Source organism: Mesoplodon bidens (genome assembly GCF_964165515.1).
Source record: "Mesoplodon bidens genome assembly, chromosome: 10".
Taxonomy (NCBI): domain Eukaryota; kingdom Metazoa; phylum Chordata; class Mammalia; order Artiodactyla; family Ziphiidae; genus Mesoplodon; species Mesoplodon bidens.
This window is the reverse complement of record NC_138172.1, coordinates 93354957-93382775: the sequence shown is the minus strand read 5'-3', so window position 1 is coordinate 93382775 and position 27819 is coordinate 93354957. Positions and strand designations below refer to the sequence as shown.

The window sequence follows — 27819 nt, the reverse complement described above, 5'->3', positions numbered from 1 at the left end:
AGTGCGGCGCCGCCGCGGGACCTGGAGAGCCAGCTGGCGGGCGGTCTGGAGAGGGGGTGGCGGGGAGGGCGCGGCGGCTGCCGGGGGCGCAGGGCAGTGGTCTGCAGGGCTTCAGCCTCCCGAGGGCCAGCCTCGCCGAGCCCGGAGCTGGGTCTGAACCCCGCGCACACCAAAGACGAGGCGGCTGTGGCGGCAGCGGCGGCCCCAGCCATGCTGTGCTATGTGACGAGGCCGGACGCGGTGCTGATGGAGGTGGAGGTGGAGGCGAAAGCCAACGGCGAGGACTGCCTCAACCAGGTGAGGACCAGGGGCCAGGCGCGGGGTCCAGGCCGGTTCCCCGAGGCCGAGGGGCCTCGCTGTGGCGCCGGGACGCGCCGGGGGCCGGCGGCGCAGCGGCGGCGGCGGCGGGGTTAGTGCGCCCCAGGCGCCCGGCCTGCGCCCCCTCCTCCACGAGGCCGTGGGGCGCACGGCCGCTTCGTGGCGCGCCGCGGGCGCGTGGTGGGGTGGGGGTGGAGGGCGCGGGGGACGCGCGGCGGGCCTGCCCCCCTGCCCCCCAGCCCGGGACTTTCCCGGAAGAAGGCGACCCAGCACACCTGCCTCAGGTGTGTGAATGATGCCTCCTGTCGGGTCCCCGCGGGGCCTGGCAGCGCCACCTGCGTCCCGGGATGAGGTGGCTGGAGGGGTCGCAGGTCCCTCGGGTTGCTCGGCAGACAAGCAGTGCCCTTGTCTCTTGATGCTTCTCAAATGGAGAAGCATTTCTTCTGCACCTCCTTGCATCTCCCGATTCGCGGGGGACGAGAGGACGGTAGGTTTGGGTCGTGGACTCCTCGGTTGTCTTTAAGCACGCGTTTCCTTAGGAGTGAGGAGGAACGGTTCCAAACAGTGCATAGTGGTGTGGCAGAAAATTTGATCTTAAGTGAAACGCTGTGCCCTCCAACCCCCTCGACCTGAGATGTTTGGAAAACCTCCTGCAAAGCTTAGCTGACACTTGTGGCGTGTTTCCTCAATGTGTTTGCTTTTTTGGAGTCCAGATGGTTAAAATTGTCCAGATAATAAGCTGCCAAATCAGCTGTGCAGATTGTGCTAGTGGAGGGAATTCCAGTGATTGGAATAAGAAGGAAAATACCCCGTGGATTCCCGTCCTCAGCCTTTCTGGAAGGCTACATTTTGAGAACTCCTTTTGTGCCTCTATACTACACCTAGTGGTTTCGCATCACTGGAGCCTTAGAACTCTGTTGTTTTAGCTGACAACAGGAATTGTAACACCGTTGTTGAACTTTGTTTAAAAAAAAAAAAAAGAATAGGCAGGAATCTTAAACTCAGATGGAGTCTTTGGGTTTGCTTTGACCACATGGACCGCTTGCTCATCCACACTGCATTCATTTTTGTTTTAGGTGTGCAGGCGATTGGGAATTATAGAAGTTGATTATTTTGGACTGCAGTTTACGGGTAGCAAAGGTGAAAGTTTATGGCTAAATCTGAGAAATCGGATCTCCCAGCAGATGGATGGGCTTGCCCCTTACCGGCTTAAACTGAGAGTCAAGTTCTTCGTGGAGCCTCATCTCATCTTACAGGAGCAGACTAGGTAAAGTGACGCTAAAATAAACCAATGTCAAATCGACCTTTGATTCCATTTAGGAAGGGCCACTGCACCTTCCCAGAGATGTTCACAGGCAAATTTGTTTTGATACAGAGTGAGTTGGTTATAGCTTAGAAGTTTTCCATAGCACAGTTCTTTTGTTGAGGTGAAAAGAGAGCTGCATAGTTGGCCTGGGGTACATTTTCCAACTCTTCTGGTGTTTTTCTTATTTTTATAGACAATGGGAGAGTAAGGTTGAATTCTTACAAACACTTGAGATCAGTGCCACAATGCAAAAAAATTTTTAAATAATTAAAAAAAGAAAGGAAAAAGACCTGACTTCCTGATAGAGGCATCTACTGCCCGATAGTAACCTCTGTCTCAGCAGTGTTACTACAGGTCATTGCAGACTGCTCTAACAGAAAGCAGGAAACAGTTCCTCTTGGGTTACTTAAACTTGGTCAACTTCTTCAGCCTAGTGTCAAGTTACAGTGTGTAGCAAAGAGCTCTGTCCGAATTTTAAGAGTTTTTCAGTTTCTTGAAAACTTAGTCAGAAAACTCTTTTAAGGCCAGTAGTAATCGAACGCTACCCCACAGATAGTTTATACATGATTGTTGAGTTCAGATTGTTAACTTTATCTCTTCTAGAAAGCCACCACTAGTGGTAGACAATTGGAGCATGTGGCTTCCTTTTTCAAACAGAAAATGGATTCTCCCCTGGACTGGCTGTAATACTTTTCTCAAGGATGAGCCAAGCTAGGAAACTGGTGTTTAATATTTACTACTGAAATGCAGGAGACCTAAATCTTATAGTGGCATTAAAAAAAAAAAAAGAAAAAGAAAAAGAAAAAGGAAAATGACTACTTTTAAACACGGTAAACTTTGGATCTTAGTTCTAATGTTTTTCATAATCCTTTGGATTGGAAATTTGCTGTGCAAATAAAAAATGTGAGTGTGAGAATTATGAGTAATGATGAGTGAGCCATATCCTTTAAGAGCTTTTAACATGTCATTTTTTTGGTTGTTTACCAAAGGACGTATAGACACATATTTTGAAATACTATTTATTTGAATTTGAAATCTCTCCTTTGCCTTTTTATGGAGCTTTAAATGGTGAGAGAAGTGTTCTATTTTGTATCTGAGGGAAGCTAGTATATTGAGTTCTTAGTGCTCCTGAAAATGTGTTGCAAAATATTCAAGTGATTTCATATTTAAGGATGTTTTAGCTGTCTATATGAATCAGGATAGGTTGGGTTTTTTATTTTTTTATTTTTTTAAAATTAAAGCGGATTTGTGAATGCTTCCACTTTGCACTTCAGTGTGATAACTTGCAGTTGAGTAAGAGAAAATAATACATATATATATAAAACACCTTGGAATTTTCATTGTGTAGCTTTATCATTATTTTGCAATTGTTTCAGGGCCTCCAGATTCAAATCTATTTTGATGACACAGATTTAGTTTTTAAATCTGCAGAAGCTTGGAGGACCAAATACATCATTTAAACAATGACTAGGGGACTTCCCTGGCGGTCCAGTGGTTAAGACTTCACCTTCCAGTGCAGGGGGTGTGGGTTTGATCCCTGGTTGGGGAGCTGAGATCCCACATGCCTCGCGGCCAAAAAACCGAAACATAAAACAGAAGCAATATTGTAAAAAACTTCAATAAAGACTTTTAAAAAATGGTCCATATCAAAAAAATCTTTAAAAAAACCCAATGGCTGCAGTCATAATATAATATGTACATCTGTATTATAAATGCTTACAGATTTTACAATTTGCTACTAGTCTTTACCTGTGCTTTCTTGTAATAGAGTTAATAACTATTATCAGCTCCATTCTATTCATGCAAGAAATAGAGATATTTTATGAATTAATTGGAATCAAATTTCCTACTTTATTGACTCAATTGACTTTGACTCGAGATTCATGTCTAATAGCACTCAAAGATTGCACATACCTAGTTAGACTAGGTAATTTTAATTGATTTTCATTCCTTTTGAAATCATACTGAAAAATTCATGTGATTTTGACTTTTAAAATATTGGTGTATTTTACTTGTTTTTGTGGGGTTGTCTGAAATACAGAATTTTAAGAAAATGCCACCTTAAGTTTATGTAGCATTCTGCTTTAATAACTAGCTAAAGTGAGTTGTAATTAGCATTGCACCTTTTTATTAGGATCAGTAGTTGTGCTGGGTCGAATTTAGTTACAATTAGCATTGTGTTTATGTGCATGATACTACAGAACAGAAATACTTATTTTCCCTAATATTATGTTATCAAGATAAAGCTGGTTGATAAACTTTTTTGATATTTAATCATTTGTTATAAAATATTTATATAAAATGCCATGAAAATAAAATAAATCTGTTTACATAGTGAGTAAGCTCAGCTTTGCCAGTCCAGTTATGAGAGGTGATATTTTACCAGCTCTTCATCAAGTCATGAGGTCAAGTCATAAGTCATTTCCATTTAATGCACAGAAAGTGTCTGGACAGTTTATTAAATGGTGCTGAAATATCCTAGCCAAGTTGTCTCTGTGGACAATTAAAGCAGCCTGCTCACAGTAGCTGGCCTGACTGGGGGCACTGGGGGCAGTTAATATATTAGTTTGCATTAGATTAGGGAAGCTGCTGTGAGAACGACAGGCAGGAAGGCCCGTCTGTAAGAGCAGAGTTCTAGGGGCAAGGCAGAAGCCCCTGCGTTCTAGGTCCAGCTCAGCAGTCTGCCACCAGCATGTACAGCCTTCCAAGACTTGAGCCCAACTGAAAACCCTGCAAGAGATTCTTTAAATCCCTTCTAGCAGTAGATTTTTTTTTTCTTGGCTTCTGCTTCCTCTCCATATTATTTTCCTAATGCTTTTTCTAAATACATTTCTCTGAAGAGAGAAGAAATATATCCAATGTCTGCTTAGATTGGTAGATAGAGTTAGACTGGCCTCTGATGTGGCCTAATTTTAGATTTGATTCTTTACCTGGATTATTATGTTTGCTCTGGAATGGGGGATTCTGGAAAGTAACCAGAGAGTTTTGTTTAGACTCAGCTGGCATCTTTCAGAGGTTGGTGACAGCAGGTGTTTTCAGCAGATGTTTGCCATGCTATGGATTAAAACGAAAAGTGAAATTAATATATTCTGGAAGTAGATCTGAAATCATAATCATCTTTGAAATTATTACCTTTCAAAGGCTTTCGGTTATTCACAGCAATTCAGACCAGATTTTGTCAACATTTTCAAAACCAGAGATTAGAGAATTATATGCTTCATCTTCAGGGATGGTAATTATACCATCCATTCCCAATAAAATCTTTCTGTTTCTCCTGACTGCCACATTTTAGCAGAGCTCTGTGTTCTTTGCTAGAGGCACCCTGCTTGGTTAAGACTCACCAACACCTGAATCCTCTATCCCAGAAGCCAATCCCAGTACAGGGGCTCCGTGAGTGCTGAACTACATGTTCACGGAAATGCTATAATCCTGAACATTGCATCTCATTAGGATCTTAAAAGTTGCGAGCAGTGATGCATTTGACTTCAGACCCCAGCTCACTCATCACTCCCCGGGGAAGCCTTCTCCAGGCGTGCTCAGGAGACTAAACTCTCCCAAGACATCATGTAGCTTTCCTTTATAGCATTTAATGAGTGTGTAACACTCCATTTACTTATGTGACAGTTTGCTTATTGTCAGCCGCTCTAATAATCTAAAATTCCATTAAGCAAGGAGCTGATCAACCTTGTATAGCCAGAATCTAGCAAGTGCTTGATGTGTAAATATTTGTTGAATCAATGAATTAAGAACTTGGAAATAAAAAAAAATAGGGTTAACTGATACTGTGATAATATAAATTTTCTTATAGGTATTGAAATGTTTGCCAGTTTGCTTCTATAACCTGAAAAGTTTGAGAATGTCTAAAAGAAATCTCACCACTAAAAAATGTTTTGTAGTGATTTTTCTCAGTTAAGAATTTGCTCAGTGCTTGGCATTCTTTTGTTTGCTTGCTTCCTTCCTTCACCCCCTCTACCTCATTCCAAGCCGTTTGTTCATTGTGGTTGTTAGTTCTTATCTAGAATGAACTACCATGCTCCTGGACCTTTTATGAAGTTCAGATAGTTTTCAAGCCACAGGCTCACTTTATCTAATTTCAACCCATTTGTAGGTCCGGACTACTTACTAAACTCAATTTTTCCCTGTCTCTCAACAAATATTACTTAGACAAGTGAAAATCGAAGGAAGATGGCATCACTGAAACCCACAAAACAAATGCCACCTGCAAACTAGAGGCAGGTGGGGGTGATAATCTCAAATCAGTACACAGCTGAATCGCATTGACCCTAGCCAGTGCCTGTAATCACATTCAAGGTCTTATAAAACATGATCACGCAATGAGAAGCCCACGCATGGCAGCAAAGAGTAGCCCCCGCTCACCACAACTAGAGAAAAGCCGGCGCGCAGCAACGAAGACCCAACGCAGCCAGAAGTAAAATAAATAAAATAAATAAATTTAAAACAAAAAACATTGTCACGATGATAAAGGTTGATTGCAGAATTTACCTTTGTGTGATTCAGGATGGGTAAATTCCATAGGATGGATTGCAGGAGTATTATGTTCTTCATATCAACTACATGCCAAAGAGTGGAATGACACATTCTCTATTTTTTTTTTTTTTTGGTATGCCCAAATACAACATAGGCCCCAGGAAAGTAAAAAATGGTAAAGATAGACGTGTATATTATTTCCAAAGAAAGTATTAATTACATTTCTGAATTCTTATGTATCTTTTAAGTTTTCCTTTCTGTTCAGAGTACGGGATGTTTGTGGTGGTATATGGCTATTTTAGCCACAGACCACCTACCTGGGCCCCTTCAGTCTCTTTTTGAATTTCTGATACTTATATATGTGTATGAAATATCAGAGAACATTGAGAAATTGATTTTTATGTAACCAAAATGAACTGTTCATTTTGAATGTCATTATAAATAAAATTTGAGTATTTAGATGGCACAAAGGGCAGATTCAGGGTGACCAGTGGGGTCAGGTTCCAGGTTTATTTATTCTCTGAGTCGTGTACCACTACAGCCCGATCCCAGACCTCTTCTGGACCTGACAGTCCTCCACACTAATCTAAATTGTTGAGAAAGAGATTGTAGTTAATGCTCTTAAACTACAAGATTGTCCGGACTGTTGTTTGCCTAGGGACAGCTATCTACTGTGAGTAATCATATTTTTTAGAAGTCCAGGTTTTATGCTTCCAAGTGTTTTTCTGTGAGTTGTAACTACTTTTGAAATTAGGAATTTCCCTCACGGGTACGCTCCTTATCTTTTAACTGCCTTGGAGCCTGAGGAGAAAGCAAATTTATCAGTGATTCCCATTTTGCATTTTGGGCTTTGCGAAGGATTTCCTTAAACCTGAATAGAGACCTGACTTGGTAATTATTGGCTGTGACAGGTTTCTCAATTGTAAGCCTCCCATGAAGTGTGGTAGGTGTGATGGTTCATTTTAAGTGTGGCTCTTCATTTGAATTCTGAACCTTGACCCTAGGGATTTTTACTGGTGTTATTTTCTCAACCTCTTACTATGAAAAATTTCAAATGTACGGATAAGTTGAAAATTTTTACAGTGAACACCCAATACCTAGATTCTACTATTAACAGTTTAATATACTTGCTTTATCACATATTTATCCATTTATTGATCCCTCTATCCATCCATCAGTCTATTTTTTCATGCTTTTCAAAATAAGTGTGTGCGAGTACACATCCCCCTAAATACTTCAGTATGCGTATCACTAACTAGAACTCAGTATTTGCCTACAGTTCTTTTTTTTTCTTTTGATTGATACAAAATTTATATATGATGAAATGCCTAAATCCTAATATGCCACTTAATGAGTTTTGGCAAATGGATGTACCTGTTTAAACAAAACCCTTATCAAGTATTACCATCACTCCAGAAAGTTCTCTCATGCCTCTCTGCAGTCGTTCCCGCCCCCCCTTCCCTACCACCACCCCAGAACCAGGTTGTATGTTTTTCCAGCATAGTTTAGTGATGCCTGTTCTACTTCATGTCAGTGGAATCGCACAGTATGTACTCTTCTGTGTCTGGCTCCTTTTGTTCATCATAAATTTTTCGAGACCCATCATCTTGTGGTATACATCAGCGGCTTGTTCCTGTTTATTGCTGGATAGTATTCCACTGTAGGAATGTGCTGCTGTTTGTTCATGCATACTCCTACGATGAACACCTGTTTTCCAGCTATCGTGAATAAAGCTGCTATGAGCATTCAAACACAAGTCTTTTGTAGACATGTGTTTTCATTTCTCTTGAGTAAATAAGAATGGAAGAGCTGGGTCATAGAGGAGGTAATTGCTTAGCTTATAAGTAACTGCCAGACCTTTTCCCGAAGCAGTTGTACCATTCTGTACTCCTGTCAACAATGTACAGGGGACCAGTGCGTCCACATCCCTGCCGGGTTTCAGGTGGGTTTATAGTGGTAGCACATTGTGGTTTTAATTTCTACATCTCTGTTGATTAATAACACTTTCATGTGCTTATTGGCCTTTGTACATCTTTTGCGAAGTATCTATTCAAGTCACTGGCCCTTTTTTATTGAGTTGTTGTCTTTATTTTTGAGCTGCACAAATTCTTTATATGTACTAGTCCTTTGTCAGATATATGTTTTATAAGTGTATTTTTTTTTCCCTGTGGTTTGCCTGTGTTTTTGATGCCTTTTGATGAGTAGAAGTTTTTAACCTTGGTGAAGTCTCATTTATCCACTTTTTTCTTTTACGGTTTTTGCTGACTGCATCCTGAGGGGAACCTACCTCCAAGTCATGAAGATACTCTCCTATGTTTTGTTCTAAAAGGGTTACAGTTTTAGCTTTTATATTTAGGCCTGTGATCTATCTTGAACTGATTTTTGTTTCACTGGAATTTAAGATACAAAACAAACCTATAGCAATTCTGTTGTGACTTGATAATTTTTAAATATAACTTGACAGTTAGAGCTTGTGGTTTAATGACTCATTGGACTGAGGCGGGCATACGGGTGATCCCAGTGGGTGTCTCGCTCTGTGAGGGACAAACCAGCCATTACAACGGAGGGCCAAGTTCAGTCAGTCTCTTGGGGAGAGAATCACTTCAGTTATTAGGACTGGAGACTTTTTAAAAATAGCTACTTAGCCATTTTCGAGATGTTTTAGGTTAGTTACTTAATTTTGAGTTTAATAGTAAATGTGGAGATAGTTGTTTTGTATTTGTGTCATGAAAAGCTCTTCAAAATTATGTAACTGGGAAGATAACTGGAGGGCAGTAATTGAGAGTAACTGTGATGAGCAGATCGACAACTCCCGATTGGTTTTGCAGAGAGTTCTGCTTTGATTATTAGCTGATTTCTTTATGAGACAAGCCAGGGTTTAGAGGAGAGTGCTCTGATGACAGTTCTCAAAAGATAAATGACCTAACTTTATTCCGTAAAGCTATGGAAAGGAGTTCATTTTAAACATAGAGGAAATCTGAAGTACATACTCTGAAACAAAAATATATTAAGGATATGTGACTCTTTTTTTAAATTAAGATATGACATATCCTTATATTTATCCCCCCCCCCTTTTTTTTAAGTCTTCCCTAATGCAGCAAGTGTGAATTCATTAAATGCAAAGACGTGAGTTAGCTAGAATGTTTCACTTTGGGGCTCCAAACCCCATCCATATATTGAAAGTATCCGTTCTCTTAGTAACTGGGTAAAGCTTGAAGAATCATGAATTTCAAGGTGCAACCAAAAGAATATTTAGAAAATGAGCTTATGTCTGTTAGGACATATTCATAGACATTTGCTTAAGACACAGAAATCATTTTTTCCGAAGGCTTTCTTTCTGTTTATGATTCTAGCATGTAGCCTAAATTGAATTAGATAGGCCAACCACTTTTGATCTGTAGTTAAAAAAAAAAAAAATTCACTGCAGGCCCGACTTCTTTGACCACATCTGCTTATTTTGATATTATCGGTAACTTTTAACCACTTTACGAAAAGGGAGGGCGGGGGGGGAATCCATGAGCCAGACAGTTACAGGCCAGATGGTTGGAGAGAAAATAATAGGAGAAAATACTTGACTGAAAACCACCCCTAATTATTGAGCCATCACTGGATTCCGTGTGGAAATGTTTCTGCATGCCCTGCCATTCTCCCTCTTCGAAAGAGCACATTAAATAGAGTCTACTGATGGCCTGCCACTGCTGTGACCTTTGCTGTCACTGCTGCATGTGCTCTTCTCCTGGAGAGCATAAACTTATCACCCAAGGGCCAGTTTGTAGCCAGAGTTATTTTGATAGGATACATTCCTTCACACCAAAAGGCTGTACCTTCCATCGAAACAGGAGCCATCAGATATATTCACCCTGGGAGCCCGGCACAGGGCTTGGCACAGTGGCAATGCGTGGCAAATTTGTTGACTTGAAATGAAAAGGTTGCTTTATAGCCATGAAACGGCAAAATGCAGGAAGGGCCTTACCAGAAAGTTTCTGGAAATGATAAGGAGGAGGATTTTTGTACTTACAGGGTATCGACCCCAATGCAGCCGAGAATGTGGAGTATGTTGAAAAGGCCATTGTCCCCCACCTCCTTTTTAAAAATTCTGACTCACAGACCGAGAAAGGATCACATTACTCTCAGGCTGCTGACCACCTGTTAATATTTTGTTACTGCTGCTTCTTTGCCTTTGATTTTGGCAGCTGTCTGTCCAGCAGTCATCCTGGATAGTTTGGAAAAGGAAATTGGATCAATTTTGAAACTCTTCTTTTGCAGGCTAAACTAGTCTCTAACTTAACACTTAGGAAATAAGTTAAAAGACACTTTCACATAAGCAGGAATTAAATTGAGAAGACTTACTTTGGGTGATACCCTTGAAATCTTTCAGCACATACTTTCTTCTTTAATGGAAGTATATATTTAAGTTTTTGTTCCTTACTAACATGTCCACTGATGAATGCAGAGACAGAGGTACCTTAACCAAGATGACGTTTACCGAACAGTCCTCTAAAAAGCCTTCTGAGGGCTGAAGCAGTGTTGTAACACCAAGATTTTAAGGGACGGCTAGACCTCAGTCCTCAGATAGCTATTTTAAAACAAGTTATTTTTGTAGTTATTTCTTTGCCCCAGTAAGGACCCCCTTCTCAGTTTAGCAGTATGTCAGAAATACTTTAAAGACAAGCAGATGTTTGGGTTAATAAAAACCATGCTTATCTTCTTCCAGTGCTATTATGCATTCTTACTGTGATTTCTTCATAGGGGGCTTTGAATAAAGAAAAAACTGCAGTGTTTGGCAGAGTCTGATAATTTTAAACATTTCTTTATCATTATAGAAGGCACAAAACGTTGAATTTAAACATTTCTTAAAGGAGGATTAATGGCTCTTGTCAGCCTGAAGTTTTGAGACTCTCAACAGATCCCCTCCTTGTATTTCTAGCCTCACGTTCCCTTGTCTCCTTTTTTTGCATTGTTCACGTTATCCCTTCTACCTAGATGTCAGACACAAGGCTAGCATATAAATAAAAGCGTCTCGAGGACTGGAATAAGGGTATCCAGCCAAAGGGGGGGAATTTAGGAACCCTGTTCAGAGCTTTACAATGATGATCATAATTCATTTGTTAACAGAAGGAATAGTATGGCATTTCAGCATGTTGGAGAGGCTGTATTGAGTCATCAGAGGAAGGTTATACATTTGCCAGAGACAAATTTCATAATCCAGGCCAGTCTGCCTATGACAGTTTAGATACTCTGTCCAGAATCTTAGGCAACACGGATTGGCAGGCAACAATATCTGAAGTTTTCCAGGATTTCTAATTCTCACATACCTTTTGGTAAATGTAGAATACAGTGTTGTATACAATTAGGACAGGCTCAGATGGAATGAAACTAGGATGGGAATATAAACTAGTTGCAGACAGCGTGTAGTTTTATGTACATTTATAGAACTCTCTGATGTTAGAGGCACTTATGAAGTCAGCTTAGGTGCAGCTAAATGTACTAGAAGTTAGAACATGTCAAATATTATAATAGAGGAATAAATAGTTTGCATGTGATATAGACAAAAGGGTATCCAAATGAGGGGACAGGAGGAGTGGCCTTCAGGACAGAGGGAACAGCAAGACCAGAGATGTGGGGACGTGAATGTACTTGGTTTTTCCAGAAGGAGGAATTGTCCCTTTCCTGGGGCATAGTGGCTGGAGGGAATGACAGGAGATGTGGCTAGAAATCTGGGGCCAGATACGGAGAACGCTGGGTTCATGCTGACAGTGTGCTTCCTTGGCAAACAATGGGGATCCCTTGAAGGATTCTGAGCGGAGAAATGGCAAGTTTATATCAGAAGCAAGCAGCTTGGAAGATGGATTCACAGAGTCTAGAAGAGAGGTCAGCTTAGAGGATATTGTAAATTCTCTGACAGTTGAGAGCTGCAAGTAGGATAGAGGAGGTAAAAATGGGAAAAACGGAACTGGATTTAAAGAGTTTTCAGAGGCAGAAGGAAGATGAAGCGTCAGAGTGAGTCTGTGGTAAAAATAACAAATCAGTCTCTGGTTTCCACTGGGAGAAAAAGTGGGTTTGGGAAGAAAGTTTGGCTTTGAAGAAGGTGAAATTGGAATACTGAAGACCATCCAGTGGCGAAGTCTGTTAGCACTTGGATATTTGAATATGATCCTTAGGAGAGAAGTTGGGGTTAAAACTAGAGATTTGAGGGTCGTTTGAATAAAGGTGAGGCTCTTAAGATAATAATTACACATCAAGATAAAGTTTTTCTGATTAAGATAATTTCTTTTAAATAGTGTAATGCAGAAACATGTATATAATTATTTTACGTTTTGTAACTTGAATGTTACCGAACTTGTCATAGTTAGACTTGTTTTGTTTGGGTTAAGACTTTTTGTTTCAGAGAAACTTAATCCTTAGGTTTATTTTGCCTTACTACTCATGATAAAAAAAGGTCTGTAACTGTAAGCATTTTTAAGGTAGCTTTCTTCCTTGCTCTCTTTTCCTTACTTAAATGGGATCATGAAATTGCTAAGCAGTTGGGTCCGATACCAAGTTAGTCCCCCAGCATAACCTCACTCTCGCATTGCATTGCAGGCATATCTTTTTCTTGCATATCAAGGAGGCCCTCCTGGCAGGCCACCTCCAGTGTTCTCCAGAGCAAGCGGTGGAACTCAGTGCCCTCCTGGCCCAGACCAAGTTTGGGGACTATAACCAGAACACGGCCAAGTACAGCTACGAAGAGCTGTGTGCCAAGGAGCTCTCCAGTGCCACCTTGAACAGGTGAGGCTGTAGTTCAGGCTCACGTTCATTGTCCGAGATCTAGCAAATGTATAAGAATTTCCAGAAGAAAATCAAACTATGATAGATACAGGTAATTGGTGAGGTTGAGACTAGACCATTGCCCCATATAACCAGCTATTTTCAAAAGGTGCTTAGCCTTTTCATTGAGAAACTTATAAACACAAAACATAGTCCACACAAATGCCCTTATACAAAATACTGTATAACAGGAATTGGAAAATCTCTGACCTTTTAAGAATGCATATCTCTCAAAAAGTGTGTCATGTTTATCGGCATTTTCTTCATCCCAGCAAGGATTAAACCAAGGGACCTAACAAAGATGTCTTAATTATCTATTCCTGGGTAACAGGGTTGCCCCCCTAAACTTAGTGGCTTAAAACAACAAAATCATCTCACAGTTCTGGGTCAGGAATCTGGCCATGGCCCAGTTGGGTTCTCTGGCTCCAGATCTCTCAGGAGGCTGCCGTCAAGCTGCTGGTGGGGTTCAGTCTCATCTGAAGGCTCAGATGAGGGAGGGATCTGCTTCCAGTTTGGCTCAGGTGGCTTGTTGGCTGGCCTGTGCCTTCACCACGGCGGCCTCTTCGGAGGTGGGGGGGCTGTTTGATAACATGGTGACTGGCTTCCCCAAGGACGAGCAGTTGAGTCAGAGCAAGAGCAAACACCCAAGACGGATTCAAAGTCTCTTTCTAACTTAATCTCAGAAGTCAGTGACAGCACGTCACTTTGGCCATATTCTGTGCATTAGAAGCAAGTCATTACTCCAGCGTACACTCAAGTGAAGGAGGTTACACGAGGCATGGATACCAGGAGGTGGGGACCTTTAAGGATGGCGTTGGAGGCTGTCCGCCCCAATAGATAAAATAGATCCTGCATTTTTCAGTTGCAAATGACCTAATCAATCCCATATAATGCTATATTATAATGAAACTTAGAAAGCAAATCTAGACAAATGGCATGAGACATTGCTAGTATAAATTTCTTATGTATATTTTTAGAGATTTTCCATAGTTCTTTTAATTCATCCCCGTCTGGCATCCCCAATCGTTTTTTCTCCTAATTATTTACTAGTTGAGATCTTGAACAGTGTCTTAAACGTATTTTTACAATACGTTTGCTAAATAAATGAAGTGTCAATGGTATATAGCTTTGAGTTTTTGTGATTCATAAATGAGTGTCAGTATAATTCACTAGTAAAAATGATACCGATTTATCTCTGAAGACTGCATCAGTTCATCTCTCTGTATGCCTCTCTGCCCTTTTGGTGTCTTGCAGCATTGTGGCAAAGCATAAGGAGTTGGAGGGGACCAGCCAGGCTTCGGCTGAATACCAAGTTTTGCAGATTGTGTCGGCAATGGAAAACTACGGCACAGAATGGCACTCTGTGAGGGACAGCGAGGGGCAGAAACTCCTCATTGGGGTTGGGCCGGAAGGAATCTCAATCTGTAAAGATGACTTCAGCCCAATTAACAGGTAACCCAAGTCTTAAATTTTTGTTCAGACCTACGTGTGTACGTACTTTTGTAGCTCTGATGGGGAAAATAGGAAATGGAGAGGGATTTACTAGACAGTCATCCTTTAGGGTTAATGTGTTTCATTTTAGGTAGGCACATGCATTTTATTCGGGCCTTAATAAACATTCCAATGTTTTTTGAAAATACAGGCTCAAGTGTACTGATATGAGAGAGTTAATATGTTTCAAATGCCACGTCCACGGCTAGAAAAATCTCATTTCACACACACACACACACACACACACTCTCACACTCACTCCAAGACTTGCTCCACTGCGCCTCTCCAACTTCTTTTCAAAGAGCCTTCATACCTAGGGAGCAAAGTGCTTATCTGATGGTCCCAGGCAGAGCGTCTGGCGTTATGGCTGGGCCCTGAGCACATGGGAACCCTGCAGAAGCACACACACGGTGACCCATCTCCCCCTGGGCTTGCTCACTTTTCTCTTCCCACCTTTCAGGATCGCTTACCCTGTCGTGCAGATGGCTACCCAGTCAGGGAAGAACGTGTACCTCACCATCACCAAGGAGTCTGGGAACAGCATTGTGCTCCTGTTCAAGATGATCAGCACCCGGGCAGCCAGCGGGCTCTACCGAGCCATCACCGAGACGCATGCTTTTTATAGGCACGTACCCCTGTGCACCCCGTAACCCCAGCATCTGCCACAGTGCTGAGGTTTCCAGGTGACGGCAAGGCTCCTATGGTTCCTGGTATCGCTGTGTCAGTGAACCTTGTACAGAGCTTAAGAAATCGGCTGTTTTCGAACCCTTCATTTCTACCGTAGCAATGGGGTCCTTAACATCATCCTGCTTTTCCTTCAGGATGTGTGTGTGTGTGTGTGTGTGTGTGTGTGTGTGAGAGAGTGTGAGAGAGAGAGTGTGTGTGTGAGAGAGAGAGAGAGAGAGTGTGTGAGATGCATGGATTCGCTCTACTGCTTATCTCTTAGCCCGTTTCCTCAGAGCTCCCCCTCCCCGAGGTGACTGAGCAGTGGGGCCTGTTCAGCCGCTGCTTTTGCCCTTTTCCCGCAGGATGACCCAAGTCATCTTTCCTTCCTGGGAGAGCTGCTACCCTGAATCCTCAGTGTGTAGTGAGGATGTCTCGATAACTGTATCGATAGCCTTATTTCCAAGGGTGCTTTAAAGTAGACTTGTGATTTGACTCAAATATTTGGAAAGTTTTTTAAAAGCTAAGAAGTTTAATTGGCAGGCAACCAACCCTTTTTTTATGTTAAAGTAGACACACATTGTGGAGCAGAATGGAAAATTTGTAGAGATTTTTAACATAAAGCCAAGACTACAAAGAAGAATTTCCTTTTTCTTGCCGTAAGCTGCTTTGGACTGTAGGTCTGTCCCTGGAGGTGGAGGTGCCCTCTGGTTTACAGCTGCCTGATCAGGGGTCCTTCCTTTGGAGACACTTGAGAAGCATAGAGGTAGAATCGTTGAAATACCTAACACCTATGAAACTGGAAGAATTCATTTTCAAGCACACAAACAAGAATATTTAATGTCTGCTCCCATGAGCATCATTATTCACAGCAGTGTTTAAGGTCTGGCTCGTGGGGACGCCCAGGCCTGTCAGTACTGAGGTGGGTGTTCCATCTCTGTCCGTAGGTGCGACACGGTGACCAGTGCCGTCATGATGCAGTACAGCCGAGACCTGAAGGGCCACTTGGCTTCTCTGTTTCTGAACGAAAACATCAACCTGGGCAAGAAGTATGTCTTCGATATTAAAAGAACCTCCAAGGAGGCGTATGACCACGCCAGGAGGGCTCTGTACAACGCGGGTGTGGTGGATCTCGTGCCGAGAAGCGACCCCAGCCCTCCAAACTCTCCCCTGAAGTCCTCGGAGAGCAGCATGAGCTGCGGCAGCTGCGAGGGCCTTGGCTGCCAGCAGACCCGGGCCCTCCAGGAGAAGCTGCGCAAGCTCAAGGAGGCCATGCTGTGCGTGCTGTGCTGCGAGGGTGAGATCAACTCAGCCTTCTGCCCATGCGGCCACACCGTGTGCTGCGAGGGCTGTGCTGCCCAGCTCCAGGTGAGGATCTGCCCAGCTCCAGGTGAGGGGGCGTTTCCAGCTCCAGGTGGGGGTCCTCCAGGCTCCAGGTGAGGGTCCTTCCGCCTCTAGATGAGGGGACGTTTCCAGCTCCAGGTGAGGGTTCTCCCCGTTCCAGGTGGGGGTCCTCCTGGCTCCAGGTGAGGGGGTTTTCTATCTCCAGGTGAAGGGGCGTTTCCAGTTCCAGGTGAGGGTCCTCCCGGCTCCAGGTGAGGGGTCAGCCGGCTGGCATGGGCCAGGTGCTGACTTGTGGAGGCACAGATGGAGAATGTCCATCTCCATCCAGAGGGTCTTTGTATCTGTGATTTGGAAGGTGTTGCCCTTTGGAAACAGTTCGGATTAGCACACTCTTGTCAACAATGTAATTACTAAATCACAGGCTTCTTTCAAGTCCTGGATATGAGGTTCAGATTCACCAGGTACCACATCTAGTTAGTGGCTGAGCCGGGCACTGGAATCCAGGCCTCCTGGGGCCTGGTCACCTCCTTCTCTTCCCTTTCATGTTGTCTCTGCTTCTTGACACTTCGGAGGATGGTCTTTTTTACTTACTTGTATTATTTGGGAAAGAATTCTTAGAGTTTTGAGTGATAGTTAACTCTCAGTTATCCATGGGTGGGTTGTTGCCTAGTTTTTTGTGATTAATTTCCCTTTAGTACTGCCTGTGCCTCCTGGGTCCCCTTGGATTAGCTCTCACCAAGTCAAACTAATTTGAATATTAGTAGAAAAAATAAAAGCACCTCTTACATAGTATCTTTTTCTTTCTTGCACCTTGCATTTCCTTTTACAATATTTTCAATTTGTTTTCATTTCCCAGAACCGTTGGCTGTCACTGTGATTTTATGTAAAATTAGCCCTAAATTTAACATCTAGTCCCTCAGAAGCTGCTAATTTCAGAACTATTTTTAGGGCTACATATGAGCCAAGAGGATACCCAGGTCCTTCCTTAGAGTAGATCACGCTCCTAAGACGAGTTATTTCCTCAGGAGTGGTCGTGGATTTGCCTTTTTCATCCACATAGTCTGATTCTCATGCTTAAGGCTCCCCGTGTGGCTGAGGAAGGGACATGCTTGCTGAGAGGCCAGCCAGGGGTGTGGAGCTGTGACCTGTGACTAGGAGCGGCCATGCTCACCGGCCACGTGGCATCCCCCCCCGTGATGCACCCTGAGCCAGCTGAGCCAAGGACACAGTCTCCGGGAGGGTCTCCCGCATCCCTGCCTGAGACTTCATAATCAGCCCATGTAGGGACCACAGGCTCATTGCACAGCAAGAAGTCTTCAGTAAGCACTTTACTCACGGTGCCTTGTTTAGAGTTTGACTGAAAACCTGATTAATTTCATTCATTTATACTTTTTCCTAGTATTTATTTTTAATCCTTTGACAAGTATAAAATGTCAGACTTGTTAGAAAGCAAAGATCCCTCCCAGTGGAAAGCTAGAAATAATTGTGACCACAGCGTATTTAGAAAAAGCACTGTAATAGGTAGCACGGGTGGACACTGAAGACACAGGTCCTTGGAAGTGTCCTAACCTAACTGTCGGCTTCTCTTTTCCAGTCCTGTCCTGTCTGCAGGTCACGGGTGGACCACGTCCAGCATGTCTACCTGCCGACCCACACCAGTCTTCTCAATCTGACTGTGATCTGATCTGCTGTGCACTTACTGGACCTGCCATGTCTCCATGAACTGCACTGGTATAAACTATAAACATGATAGATTGTGGAGAGAATAAATACTCCAACACCCATCTGCCATGCAACGTTTAGGGGGGCAAAAAAAAAAGGAAGAATAGAAACAGTATGACTACTCCTCACCGCCAAAATGTACCATGCATAGAATCAGCACCTCCGGGTTGATGACCAGGAAGAGCTCTGGGACCCAGACATGTTCCTTGGACTTTTCTTCTTTTTATGATCAAGTAAAGAAATCAGGAAGATCTTTGACATCAGTTAAGTGGCAGCATAGCCCAAAAGTGAGTACCTTTTAGAAAATGATGTTTAAGTCTCCTTAACGTATCCCAAGGTAAGTTTCCTACTTGCAGCCAATTTTGTAAGAATTCATTTTAAGGATTTACTTGGTTCTTTTTGTACGGGTCACAGAGCTCTGGACATTTTTAATAGGAAAACTTTTCTTAAAGAGATAGTTGTCATTTTAATGTCATTTCTGTTTTTCTAACTTGTTCAAGAAAGATTGGGAGGCAAACATATTTAAAAATCGATTCGGGGACTTTTTTTTTTTGTTTTTTTTTGCCCTACGTGGGCCTCTCACTGCTGTGGCCTCTCCCATTGCGGATCACAGGCTCCGGACGCGCAGGCCCAGCGGCCACGGCCCATGGGCCCAGCTGCCCCGCAGCATGCGGGATCCTCCAGGAACTGGGCACGAACCCACGTCCCCTGCATCGGCAGGCGGACCCTCAACCACTGCGCCACCAGGGAAGCCCGATTCGGGGACTTTTTTACAGTGGACACTAAGTTGTCAGATTTAAACCAGTCTGACCAGTGGAAAACAGATCACTCCACGTGGATGGTTTCCTGTTTTTTCCCCCTCCCCCTCTCCTTACCCTGTCCCCAAGCCTTTCAATTATAAAATGCTACCAGTCTGGTTAGACGATTTCTGTGGAGTAGTCAGCACTCCTTGGGCCTCTTGAGTTGGTGGAAAATTTTAAGATTGAAAAGGGAGCGCATGTTCCTTGGAAGGAAGAGCATTGCTCGCTGAGATGAAGCTTCGCCACGTACAAAGTAGGGGTCGCTCGTGAGTTCTCCGACGCACCCTGCTCCAGCTTCAGCCGGTGGGGTTGCTTTTGCTTGAGCCATCAAGCCTTTTACAGCCTTATCGTAGGTATCCTAGATATTGTAAGCTTTTTTTTGGTAGTAAATGCTTAAGTATTAACTTTTTATTGTCCCTCTGTATGTTTAGAGGGGTTTCGGGGGGGGTTTGTTTCTGTATTCTTAATCATGTTTTCCACTCCCACTTGGGCATTTTGGAACCTGGTCAGCTTGTTGGTTTTCTAGGATGTCTGGAACCTGGATGACCTTATTGGGTGCAATACTAGCTAAGTTAAAGCTAGAAACCTACACTGTCACTTTACTGAGATTTCTGAGTATACTTTTCATATTGCCTTAATGTAGCAGTAATGTGTTTATGCATTTGTTTCTTTGCACAGACATTTTGTCAGATATTAAAACTCTACTTTTTTATGGCACATATTAGCATATAAGCCTTTATTCCAAGAGGTATTTATTTTTTCACTTGTAAAAAAAAAATAATGTTTCACATATAAAGAACTCTGTTATATCTTAAAGGATTTCTGTCTTTTATATTCAGGATAATAAAGATGTTAAAGCAAACACGGGTGTTTGTATCTTCACAGTTATTGTCATTTAAGCCAGATTTTATTCATTTAATAGAGCATGGATAACATCATGGTTGGTATCTAATGTGGTCCTTTGTGGAAAGTTTGAAAATGTTTAAGGTATTAGCTCTGATCGAGGAGACTGTTTACCCAGTTACTCATTCATCTATGTTTTCTGGTTTATAGGATTGGAATGTAGGTGAAAATAGGGTAATACATGCAAGCAGACGAAAAGTAAAAATTGGGAAAAGGACTGTAAAGTATTGGAGAAGGAAGGGAATGGCGAAGTTGGAAGTTAAAACTGTAAACCCAGATGATGCCGCTAGTGTGTTGCCTGGTCAGGACAGGTGAGTGCCAAGCTGGGTCCCAGCAGAGATGGCTTCAGCCTACAGACTCTAGGGCTGCATTCTATAGGGCGGCTAGCCTGCTGCTGCTGGGACCTCGCTGCCCTGAGCGTGCTCATTTGTGTCACTCAGGAAATACTTTGTGGAGTAGAGAACAGTGCACATAATATATGTAACTCAGAGCTATCTGTAGCAGTCAAGTAATTTCAGCTGCTACAGAGGTTCAGTTTGGTACAAGTGCAACCATTTCAAGCAAACAACTTTTTAAAAATCAAGAAAAACAAGATTTGTTTTCCACTATGCCTATACCTAAGTCGACCTCCCATCAGTTTCTAGGAATTAACTTATTTGTTCAATCAACACATTTATTGAGCACCTGCTAAGTTATATTGAGCACTGGAAATTTAATAATGATCAAGACACGAATGATACAGGATGCCCATGTCATGTACTTAAACCTGTAATTTACACTATTTTCTTTCTATATAGAAATTAAATAATATTCACAATGATAGAATATTAACACTGTAGGGGATATTAAATGTGGTAGTCTCAAAATGCTGGCCAGAATAACGGATGGATGGATGACAGGCCAACAAATGGATAAGAGATTGTTCACCCCACTACACCATGGACTCCTCAAGCTCAGTGACTAACATGAAAACTACTGTATTACAAGGTCACTTAGGAAAGCTAAAAGAAAAGTGCTGTGTAGGCACAGAAGGTGATGGTTAATTCTCCTTAAGAGCCAAGGGTAAGGGTGCTTCACAAAGACCCTTTGAGCTGAGCCTTAACATTCTAGTTGAACTTTACCAGGTGGAAAAGAAAGTATATGGTGCATACAGGGTTAGAATGCAGTTTGGGAGGCTGGCCCACCCCCCTGTGGTCAATGAAGTGGTAAGAAATGAAGTTCTGAAGGGAACGTGGTTAGAGTTACCGTGGTGAGCGACCTTGAGTTCCAGGCTTCACTTGGACTTGGTTCTCCACTGCCTTCAGAACCAGGAACTTTGGGGATGGGAGAGTGGCAATCAGATCTGGTTTCTTGCACAGGGAACACAAGGAACCACAGAGGAAAGCATACACAAGAGCAGGAAGAGAACAGAGGCAAGAACTCAGTTTTGATCATCTTTCAACATGAAAACGAAACACATCAAGAGCTTTTGGAAGTATGAGCAGTATTTAGTGAGACAGAGAAGTCATACACCAATTCTGCTTATATCTTGGAACAAATAGTCATTAACAGAGGGACAAACAGGGGAGCAAGCCATGGGGGTAGGAAGGGAATCGAATGTGGTTTTGAACATGATGCATTTGAGATGCTTGATGACTGGCAAACCTGGGGTCTGTTGAAAACTTGGGCTGGAACTTACAGAGGATGGAAAAGGTAAAGAGAAGCCTTTAGTGGCCATTACATTTAATTGATATTTGAAGACATGACAATGTAAGAAGTCATCATAGGGAGAGCATTAAGGAGAGAAATGAATAAAGCTGAAGATGGAACCCTGAAATGACCTAGACCTAAGGTGGACGGTGAGACTAGGAAGGAGTCTGTGAAAGACAAAGGAACGAGGAAAAATCAAGGGACTGAAAGCCAAGCCAGGAGACAACTTCAAACGGGCGCGTCCACTCCGTCCAAACAGGCAGGCCAGCAGAATCAAGGAGCTGGAGGGCCAGAAAAGGCCGTACGAATGTGGCAATATCAGGTGGTCCCAAGTTCCAGGAAAGAGTGGGTGTATTTTGAGATTGAGGGCATACGCCAAGGTTGCCAGATTGTAGTGAGCTGTGTATGAAAGTGAGACAGGGACATAGAAGTGATAAAGGGGGGCCGACATGCATTGGTGACAAGGTGGAGTAAGTCAAGATGGTACCGTAGGAGGAGGCGGGCTCAAGCAAAGCGTTTGCTTTTTGCATTTTAAATGGGAGGACTCGGTAGGCATAGAGGAGGGGGCCGTGGAGAGGGTGAGTCAAAAGGTACAGCAGAGAGGAATCAGCGTTGGAATCTGGAGAAACAGAAGCCTCAAGAGGCTGTCCTGCCAAAAGTCATGATCTGTGAGATGTGAACAAAAGCATTCTTTCATCCTTTTATTAAGGGTTACAAAAATTAGTGGTGAAGCTAGAGACATTTCCCCCACCCTATATGTGTACATTGATCTTGCTGCAGATGTCGAGCTCAAGTGCAATGTGGGTACATTCTGGGGTTGTCCCCTTAACCCTGCCATTGAGCACTGAGGACCAGAAGCCCCACGGGTGACTACTCTTGGGCAGAGCATGAACTCTTCCAAGAAAAATGTGAGAAAGAAATGCCCTATAGCCCAGAAGTTTGAGCAAATTTCCATACACAAGCCTTGGGAGAGTGCATGTATGAGTCACCGCAAGTAAGCCTGAAGCAGGATGGTGCAACGGATGCTTTGGCGCTGAGAGAGCTCAGAATAAACCAGGAAGCCAATGTTTTTAAGATAGTTTTACCAAGCAGTGGAAGAAGAAGCCTACGTGGAGTTTGAGCACAGTCAGAATTTAAGACCAGATGCGGCTATTTTTGCCTTTCTCATTGCTTATCATATTTACTGCCTTCTCACAGAAATCCTATAACATTGCAAATTACTTTTATTCATATTTGCAGAATCTCCTTGAAATGAGTGTGTTTAAAAACTGCAAGATGTTAAAGAGTTAGCCCTATGCCTTTAAAAAACAAAACTATGTCAAGACCACACCAATTACACAGATTTAACACACCTGCCAGATGCTTATGGAAGAAAATACACTTCAAGCAAAAGCTAAACATCTGTTGTTCATAAACTTGTGCTAATGCTAAGGGGAAGAAAAATCTCAAAAGCGTAAGCAAGCCTTCTATCAAGGAGCGATTCTTCTGGTTGAGAAGAAAACTCCTATACACTTGTGTGAAACAAGATGATAATAGTTCTAAGACCAATAGTATTGCACATGTATGTATATACGTATATATGCAAATATATATGCTTAAAATTTTTCATAAATGTTTAAAGAATGTGAAGAAGACACTGTGGATTGGGTGCATTTGGGGAAGGCTTTCTGAAGTAGATAAGTTGTTCTTTGCCTTGCATTCAGTACAGAATTTGGATTGGCGGGAAGGAAAACAAAGCAGAGGATGTGGAAGAGCCTGCAGGTGAGGGACAAAGGGTGATAAAATAGGAAGAAAGTAGAACCAAGTCATAAAGAGATTTCTGGAACAAAGATCCTAAGTTTGGTGAGTGTGTGAAAGATACAGTAAGATCTTTCTTCATCTGTGGTTCATTCGGTTTTTTTTTTTTTTTTTTTTTTTTTTGCGGTACGCGGGCCTGTCACTGTTGTGGCCTCTCCCGTTGCGGAGCACAGGCTCCGGACGCGCAGGCTCAGCGGCCATGGCTCACGGGCCCAGCCCCTCCACGGCATGTGGGATCTTCCCAGACCAGGACACGAACTCGTGTCCCCTGCATCAGCAGGCGGACTCCCAACCACTGCGCCACCAGGGAAGCCCGGTTCATTCGGTTTTTATTCATTAACTTGGACACTGATTTATTAACTCAGAAAATATATATTAAGCACCTGGTATATATCAGGCTCTCTGTTAGGGCTAGAGCTGTAGTTCTCATCTGGGCTGATTTTATCCCCAGGAGGCACTGGGCAATGTCTGAAGATGGCTCTTTATCATCACACCGAGTACGGTGTGCTACTGGCATTTAGTGGGTAGAGACCAGGGGTGATGCTAAACATCCTACTATATACAGGACAGCCCTCACACCAAGAAATTTTCTGGCCCAAAATGTCAATGTTGCTGCTGTTGAGAAGCACTGGATTGGAGGGTTCAGATATCCTAGGTGAAGTCCTTGCCCTTTCAGGATCACAGGGGGAACTGACACTGTAAACTAAGAATTCTGGTGCACTACACTCCATAATGAAGCAGGTACCGGGTACTATGGAAGAGCAGAATAAGATGCCACTAACTTTGCTTGGGGTTGAAAAGATTTCTGGAAGAAAGTCACATTGCAGATGCCTCTTAAAAGATGAGTTGAAACTTGCCCAGGTAGGAGATGTGGGCGGAAGGAGAGTGTTCAAACATGCAGCATACTTGGAACCAGTGGGTAGTTTGGCGTAACTGGAATATAGGGTATGTGGCTGGAGGGGATGGTGAGAGATACGGCTGGGAAGTTAGGTTGGGCCTACATCCAGGAGGGTGCTGTGGGCCCTATTCATCTCTATCCCAGTCGCCCTCGAGAAGAAGGACAGTGTCCACCAAGGCAACCTCAAAATAGCTGGGTTCTGCTGTTCTGTTTATGGCACTCTTGTCTGTAGGTTTCATTTCCTCATCTGGGCTCCTGTACGCATGTGTCCTCTGAGTTTTGAGTAAAGGTAATAGCGAAATAAAACCCTTGCTGATAATTTGTCCTAAAGATAGAAACTGTCAGATAATCATTCAGAGTTTAAAAGCTCATGCCAATATTCCTTCAGATGAAGAAAACGGTAGGATAAAAATATAGCAGGGCTTATTAGTAACATCTTACCCATTTTTTCCCTAAATGGTTAGAACATACTGCCTTTGTCCGCTCTTTACATCAACGTTTCTGTTATAAAAGCTGTCTAGTTTTCAGTTCTAAATCCTGGGAGGATTTTCCCCATGAATTTAACATGACTGAGGAAACTTGCTCCAGGGTAGAACTTTGCTGCAAATTATCTAACTGAGACTAGGCTGCTTAATAAAGAGACTAAAAATGAATCACAGGCTTTTTGTAGCTTCAAATGTGGAGTTGCCTTTCTCCTTCACCCCCAATTTCATGATTCGTAACAGAAAGAGGCCAGCTTTATACAGTGATTTCATGGAACAAATGTCCTTTGTGTTCAAAACTGGAGGCTGCTGCTGATACGGGCCAGGAGAGTGTATGTGGAGAGAGTTAGTGGGTACTACCTAGTACTCCTAGTTAGGGGAGCTACCCTTTCTTAGCTTCTTCAAAGGCCACTACTGCCCATGCCACATGATGCTTATCACTGGGGGGCGTGCATGACACTCCTAGGGTCAGGCAGTGCCTTCTAAATGGCACTCAGGTTATATGTTCAAGCCCAAGTCTCTGCATGTGTATAACCATGGCTTTACTGGGTTTTAGGTATCATGTAAGTTCTACCAAGAGCAAGTGTATACAAACAACCCATTATACTGGAAAAGGAAACTTAAAGCAGAATTACAAATCCTTCTCAGTGCCCCCCTTCTGCCTTCTGACTCTTTGCAGGGGAAAGTGTAAAGGGTACCCTACACTCTAGTCTGTGGGAGCCGTGAACCCTGCCCTCATTTTTCAGTGATTGATTCTGAAAAGCTTTTCCTTCTTCATATCATCCCGATGTTTGAAAGTTCTTTTTCCTTCGGAGAAGCCACCAAGCTTCCCCTCTCCCCTCTGGTATTTAACCTAAATTTTTTTTTTTTTTTTTTTTTTTTTTTTGCGGTACGCGGGCCTCTCACTGTTGTGGCCTCTCCCGTTGCAGAGCACAGGCTCCAGATGCGCAGGCTCAGCGGCCATGGCTCACGGGCCCAGCCGCTCCGCGGCATGCAGGATCCTCCTGAACCGGGGCACGAACCCACGTCCCCCGCATCGGCAGGCGGACTCTCAACCACTGCGCCACCAGGGAAGCCCTAACCTAAATTTATGCACAGTACTACTTAATACTCTTTGGTAGGGTCCCTTAGCATGAATGTCAACAGAGGTCCAGCACCAGAGGCTAGAACATTCTAACGGCTTTACGGGGATCAACTCGTTTCAGCCTCACAATGTGCCTGTGAAGTAGGTACTCTTTTTGGCCTCATTCATAGATGAAAACTTGAGGCACAGAAAGATGAAGTGACTTCTAAAGGTCACGGAGCTAGAAAGACGGAGAGCCAGCAGGCAAATTGTGATGTGATTCATAATAAAAATATATATTTGGTCTTTGTCACCATTTCTGGCACAGAGCTCCTAAAACCCTTGGCATTTCCTTAGTGATGAGAGCAATAAATATGTCTTTGGTTATGTTAATGAGGTAACTTTTGGACCTCACCTTGCCAGGGTCCCCAACCATGAGATTAGAGGGTCAGAACTCTCAGTCCCATCCCCAAGCCTCTGGGAAGGGGAGAGAGTCTGGAGCTTGAATCAATCACCAGTAGCCAATGAATTAATCAATCATGCTTATGTAACGAAGCCTCCATAAAACCCAAAAGGAGAGGGTTCAGAGAGCTTCTGGTTGGTGAACATGTGGAAACTTGGGGCGCCTAGAGAGGGCACGGAAGCTCGGCACCCTTTCCCACACACCTTTCCCTAAGCATTTCTTCCATCTGGCTGCTCCTGGGTTTTATTTTTATTTTTTTTATAATGAACCGGTGATCTAGTAAGTGAAATGTCTCTCAGAGTTCTATGAGCCGTTCTAGCAAATTAATCAAGCCTGAGGAGGGGGCTATGGGAGCCTCTGGTTTATAGTCAGTCAGAAGCACAGGTAACAACCTGGGCTTTCGAGTTACCTCAGAAGTTGGGGAGAGCGGTCTTGCGGGACTGAACCCTTACCCCGTGGAATCTGATGCTATCTCCGTGCAGATGGTGTTAGAACTGAGTTGAATTCGCGACACCCCGCTGACATCTAAGAATTGCTCGGTGTGATGTAGGACGCCCCCATCCCTGACACCCACACTGGCATTAACTCACAGATGCAGGCCGGTGGGGTTCTGAAGCCCCATCCAACATGGCGGCAGAGTCACACAGGGCCTCAGATGGTCTCACCCAGAACGTCTGAAGTGACTTAATGGGAAATAAATGGTTTTGCTTCTTGTTTGTTTTAATGAGCATGGTGGCCCAAATTTTCTCCACCCCCTTGAGTTTGAGGGTACAGCTGCTGATTGCAAGAATCCTCACTATTCGTGGTTCTTATACTTCTGCTTTGAAACAGCCCAGTTCCACCACATGAAGCAATTTTTTAAATCATCATGTGTTTACTAGGGGGAAAAAAAAAACCTTAAACAAACAAGGTATACAGGTAGATTAGGGAATGGGATTAGGAGTCTGGGATGTCCAGCGCTGTGTTTTTGACCGACTGAAAGGATTGTTGAAAACAACTGAAGGACTTACATCTTGGCTAGCTTGTGCACTTTCAAAGTATCATTGTTAATACCCATTTCTTCGCCAGCCCAACTCAGCTGGCTTCAAGTTACCACCAGTAATCCCTGAGGAGAGAACAAGAGCCTGGGCTGGTTAGACCTTCGAGTTGGAGGGGAGAATGTGTGTGCACTGCATCCTCTTTCTGTAACCAGCACGGTGGACGCTCGGAGGGCAGCCCCCGTTCCAGGCCCACACCCACCAGGAAAAAGGCCAGCATACTAGAGCCAGCTCCACAAAGCGTTCTTGAGAAATGGATACTTCGCTCAAGACATTGAGGAAAGATGGGAAAGGACTCATATTGTATATAGACAGTGTGGCAAAAATGTCTAAAACCCCCCCATGCAAGCATCTCTGTTCTTCCTTCCCAGACACCATAAGCAGCAACAAAGAGAGGAAACAAGAAAATGAGCCTAATAAATATAAGGAAGGAAAATATGGAGGAAGAAAGAACAAAGGAATGGAAAATATTTTTCTTTAAACTCAGGTGAACCAAATATCTTTGTTGGCTGAGTTAGCAAAGGGGAGTCAGCTGGGGGTGATAGTGA

At 43.3% G+C, this 27819-nt stretch overlaps 1 protein-coding gene across 3 annotated transcripts; it reads left to right on the top strand.

Annotated features, from left to right (window-relative positions):
• MYLIP (myosin regulatory light chain interacting protein) lies at nt 1–27488 on the top strand. Of its 3 annotated transcripts, XR_014016802.1 has the most exons (10): nt 1–297; nt 1395–1585; nt 12695–12880; nt 14174–14371; nt 14871–15035; nt 16021–16441; nt 18012–18426; nt 19993–20153; nt 23235–23373; nt 27303–27488. XR_014016802.1 is itself a non-coding variant. In XM_081245515.1 (7 exons), exons 1-7 carry the CDS (start codon nt 211–213, stop codon nt 18099–18101), a joined length of 1338 nt encoding a protein of 445 aa, XP_081101641.1. In that variant the 5' UTR covers nt 1–210; the 3' UTR covers nt 18102–19801. The 3 variants fall into 3 exon arrangements, 1 of the variants encoding a protein (XP_081101641.1); XR_014016803.1 differs by lacking the exon at nt 27303–27488 and having other exon boundaries at nt 23235–23705; XM_081245515.1 differs by lacking the exons at nt 19993–20153; nt 23235–23373; nt 27303–27488 and having other exon boundaries at nt 18012–19801.
• The last annotated feature ends 331 nt before the right edge of the window (nt 27489–27819 follow it).

What these genes read in the sequence shown, in the direction of transcription:
- MYLIP (XM_081245515.1), top strand. Translation starts at nt 211, where the DNA reads ATGCTGTGCTATGTGACGAGGCCGGACGCGGTGCTGATGGAGGTGGAG. An exon ending in ATCTTACAGGAGCAGACTAG is followed by an intron (nt 1,586 to 12,694) that starts GTAAAGTGACGC and finishes ATTGCATTGCAG; the next exon opens with GCATATCTTTTTCTTGCATA. An exon ending in GCTGTGCTGCCCAGCTCCAG is followed by an intron (nt 16,442 to 18,011) that starts GTGAGGATCTGC and finishes TCTCTTTTCCAG; the next exon opens with TCCTGTCCTGTCTGCAGGTC.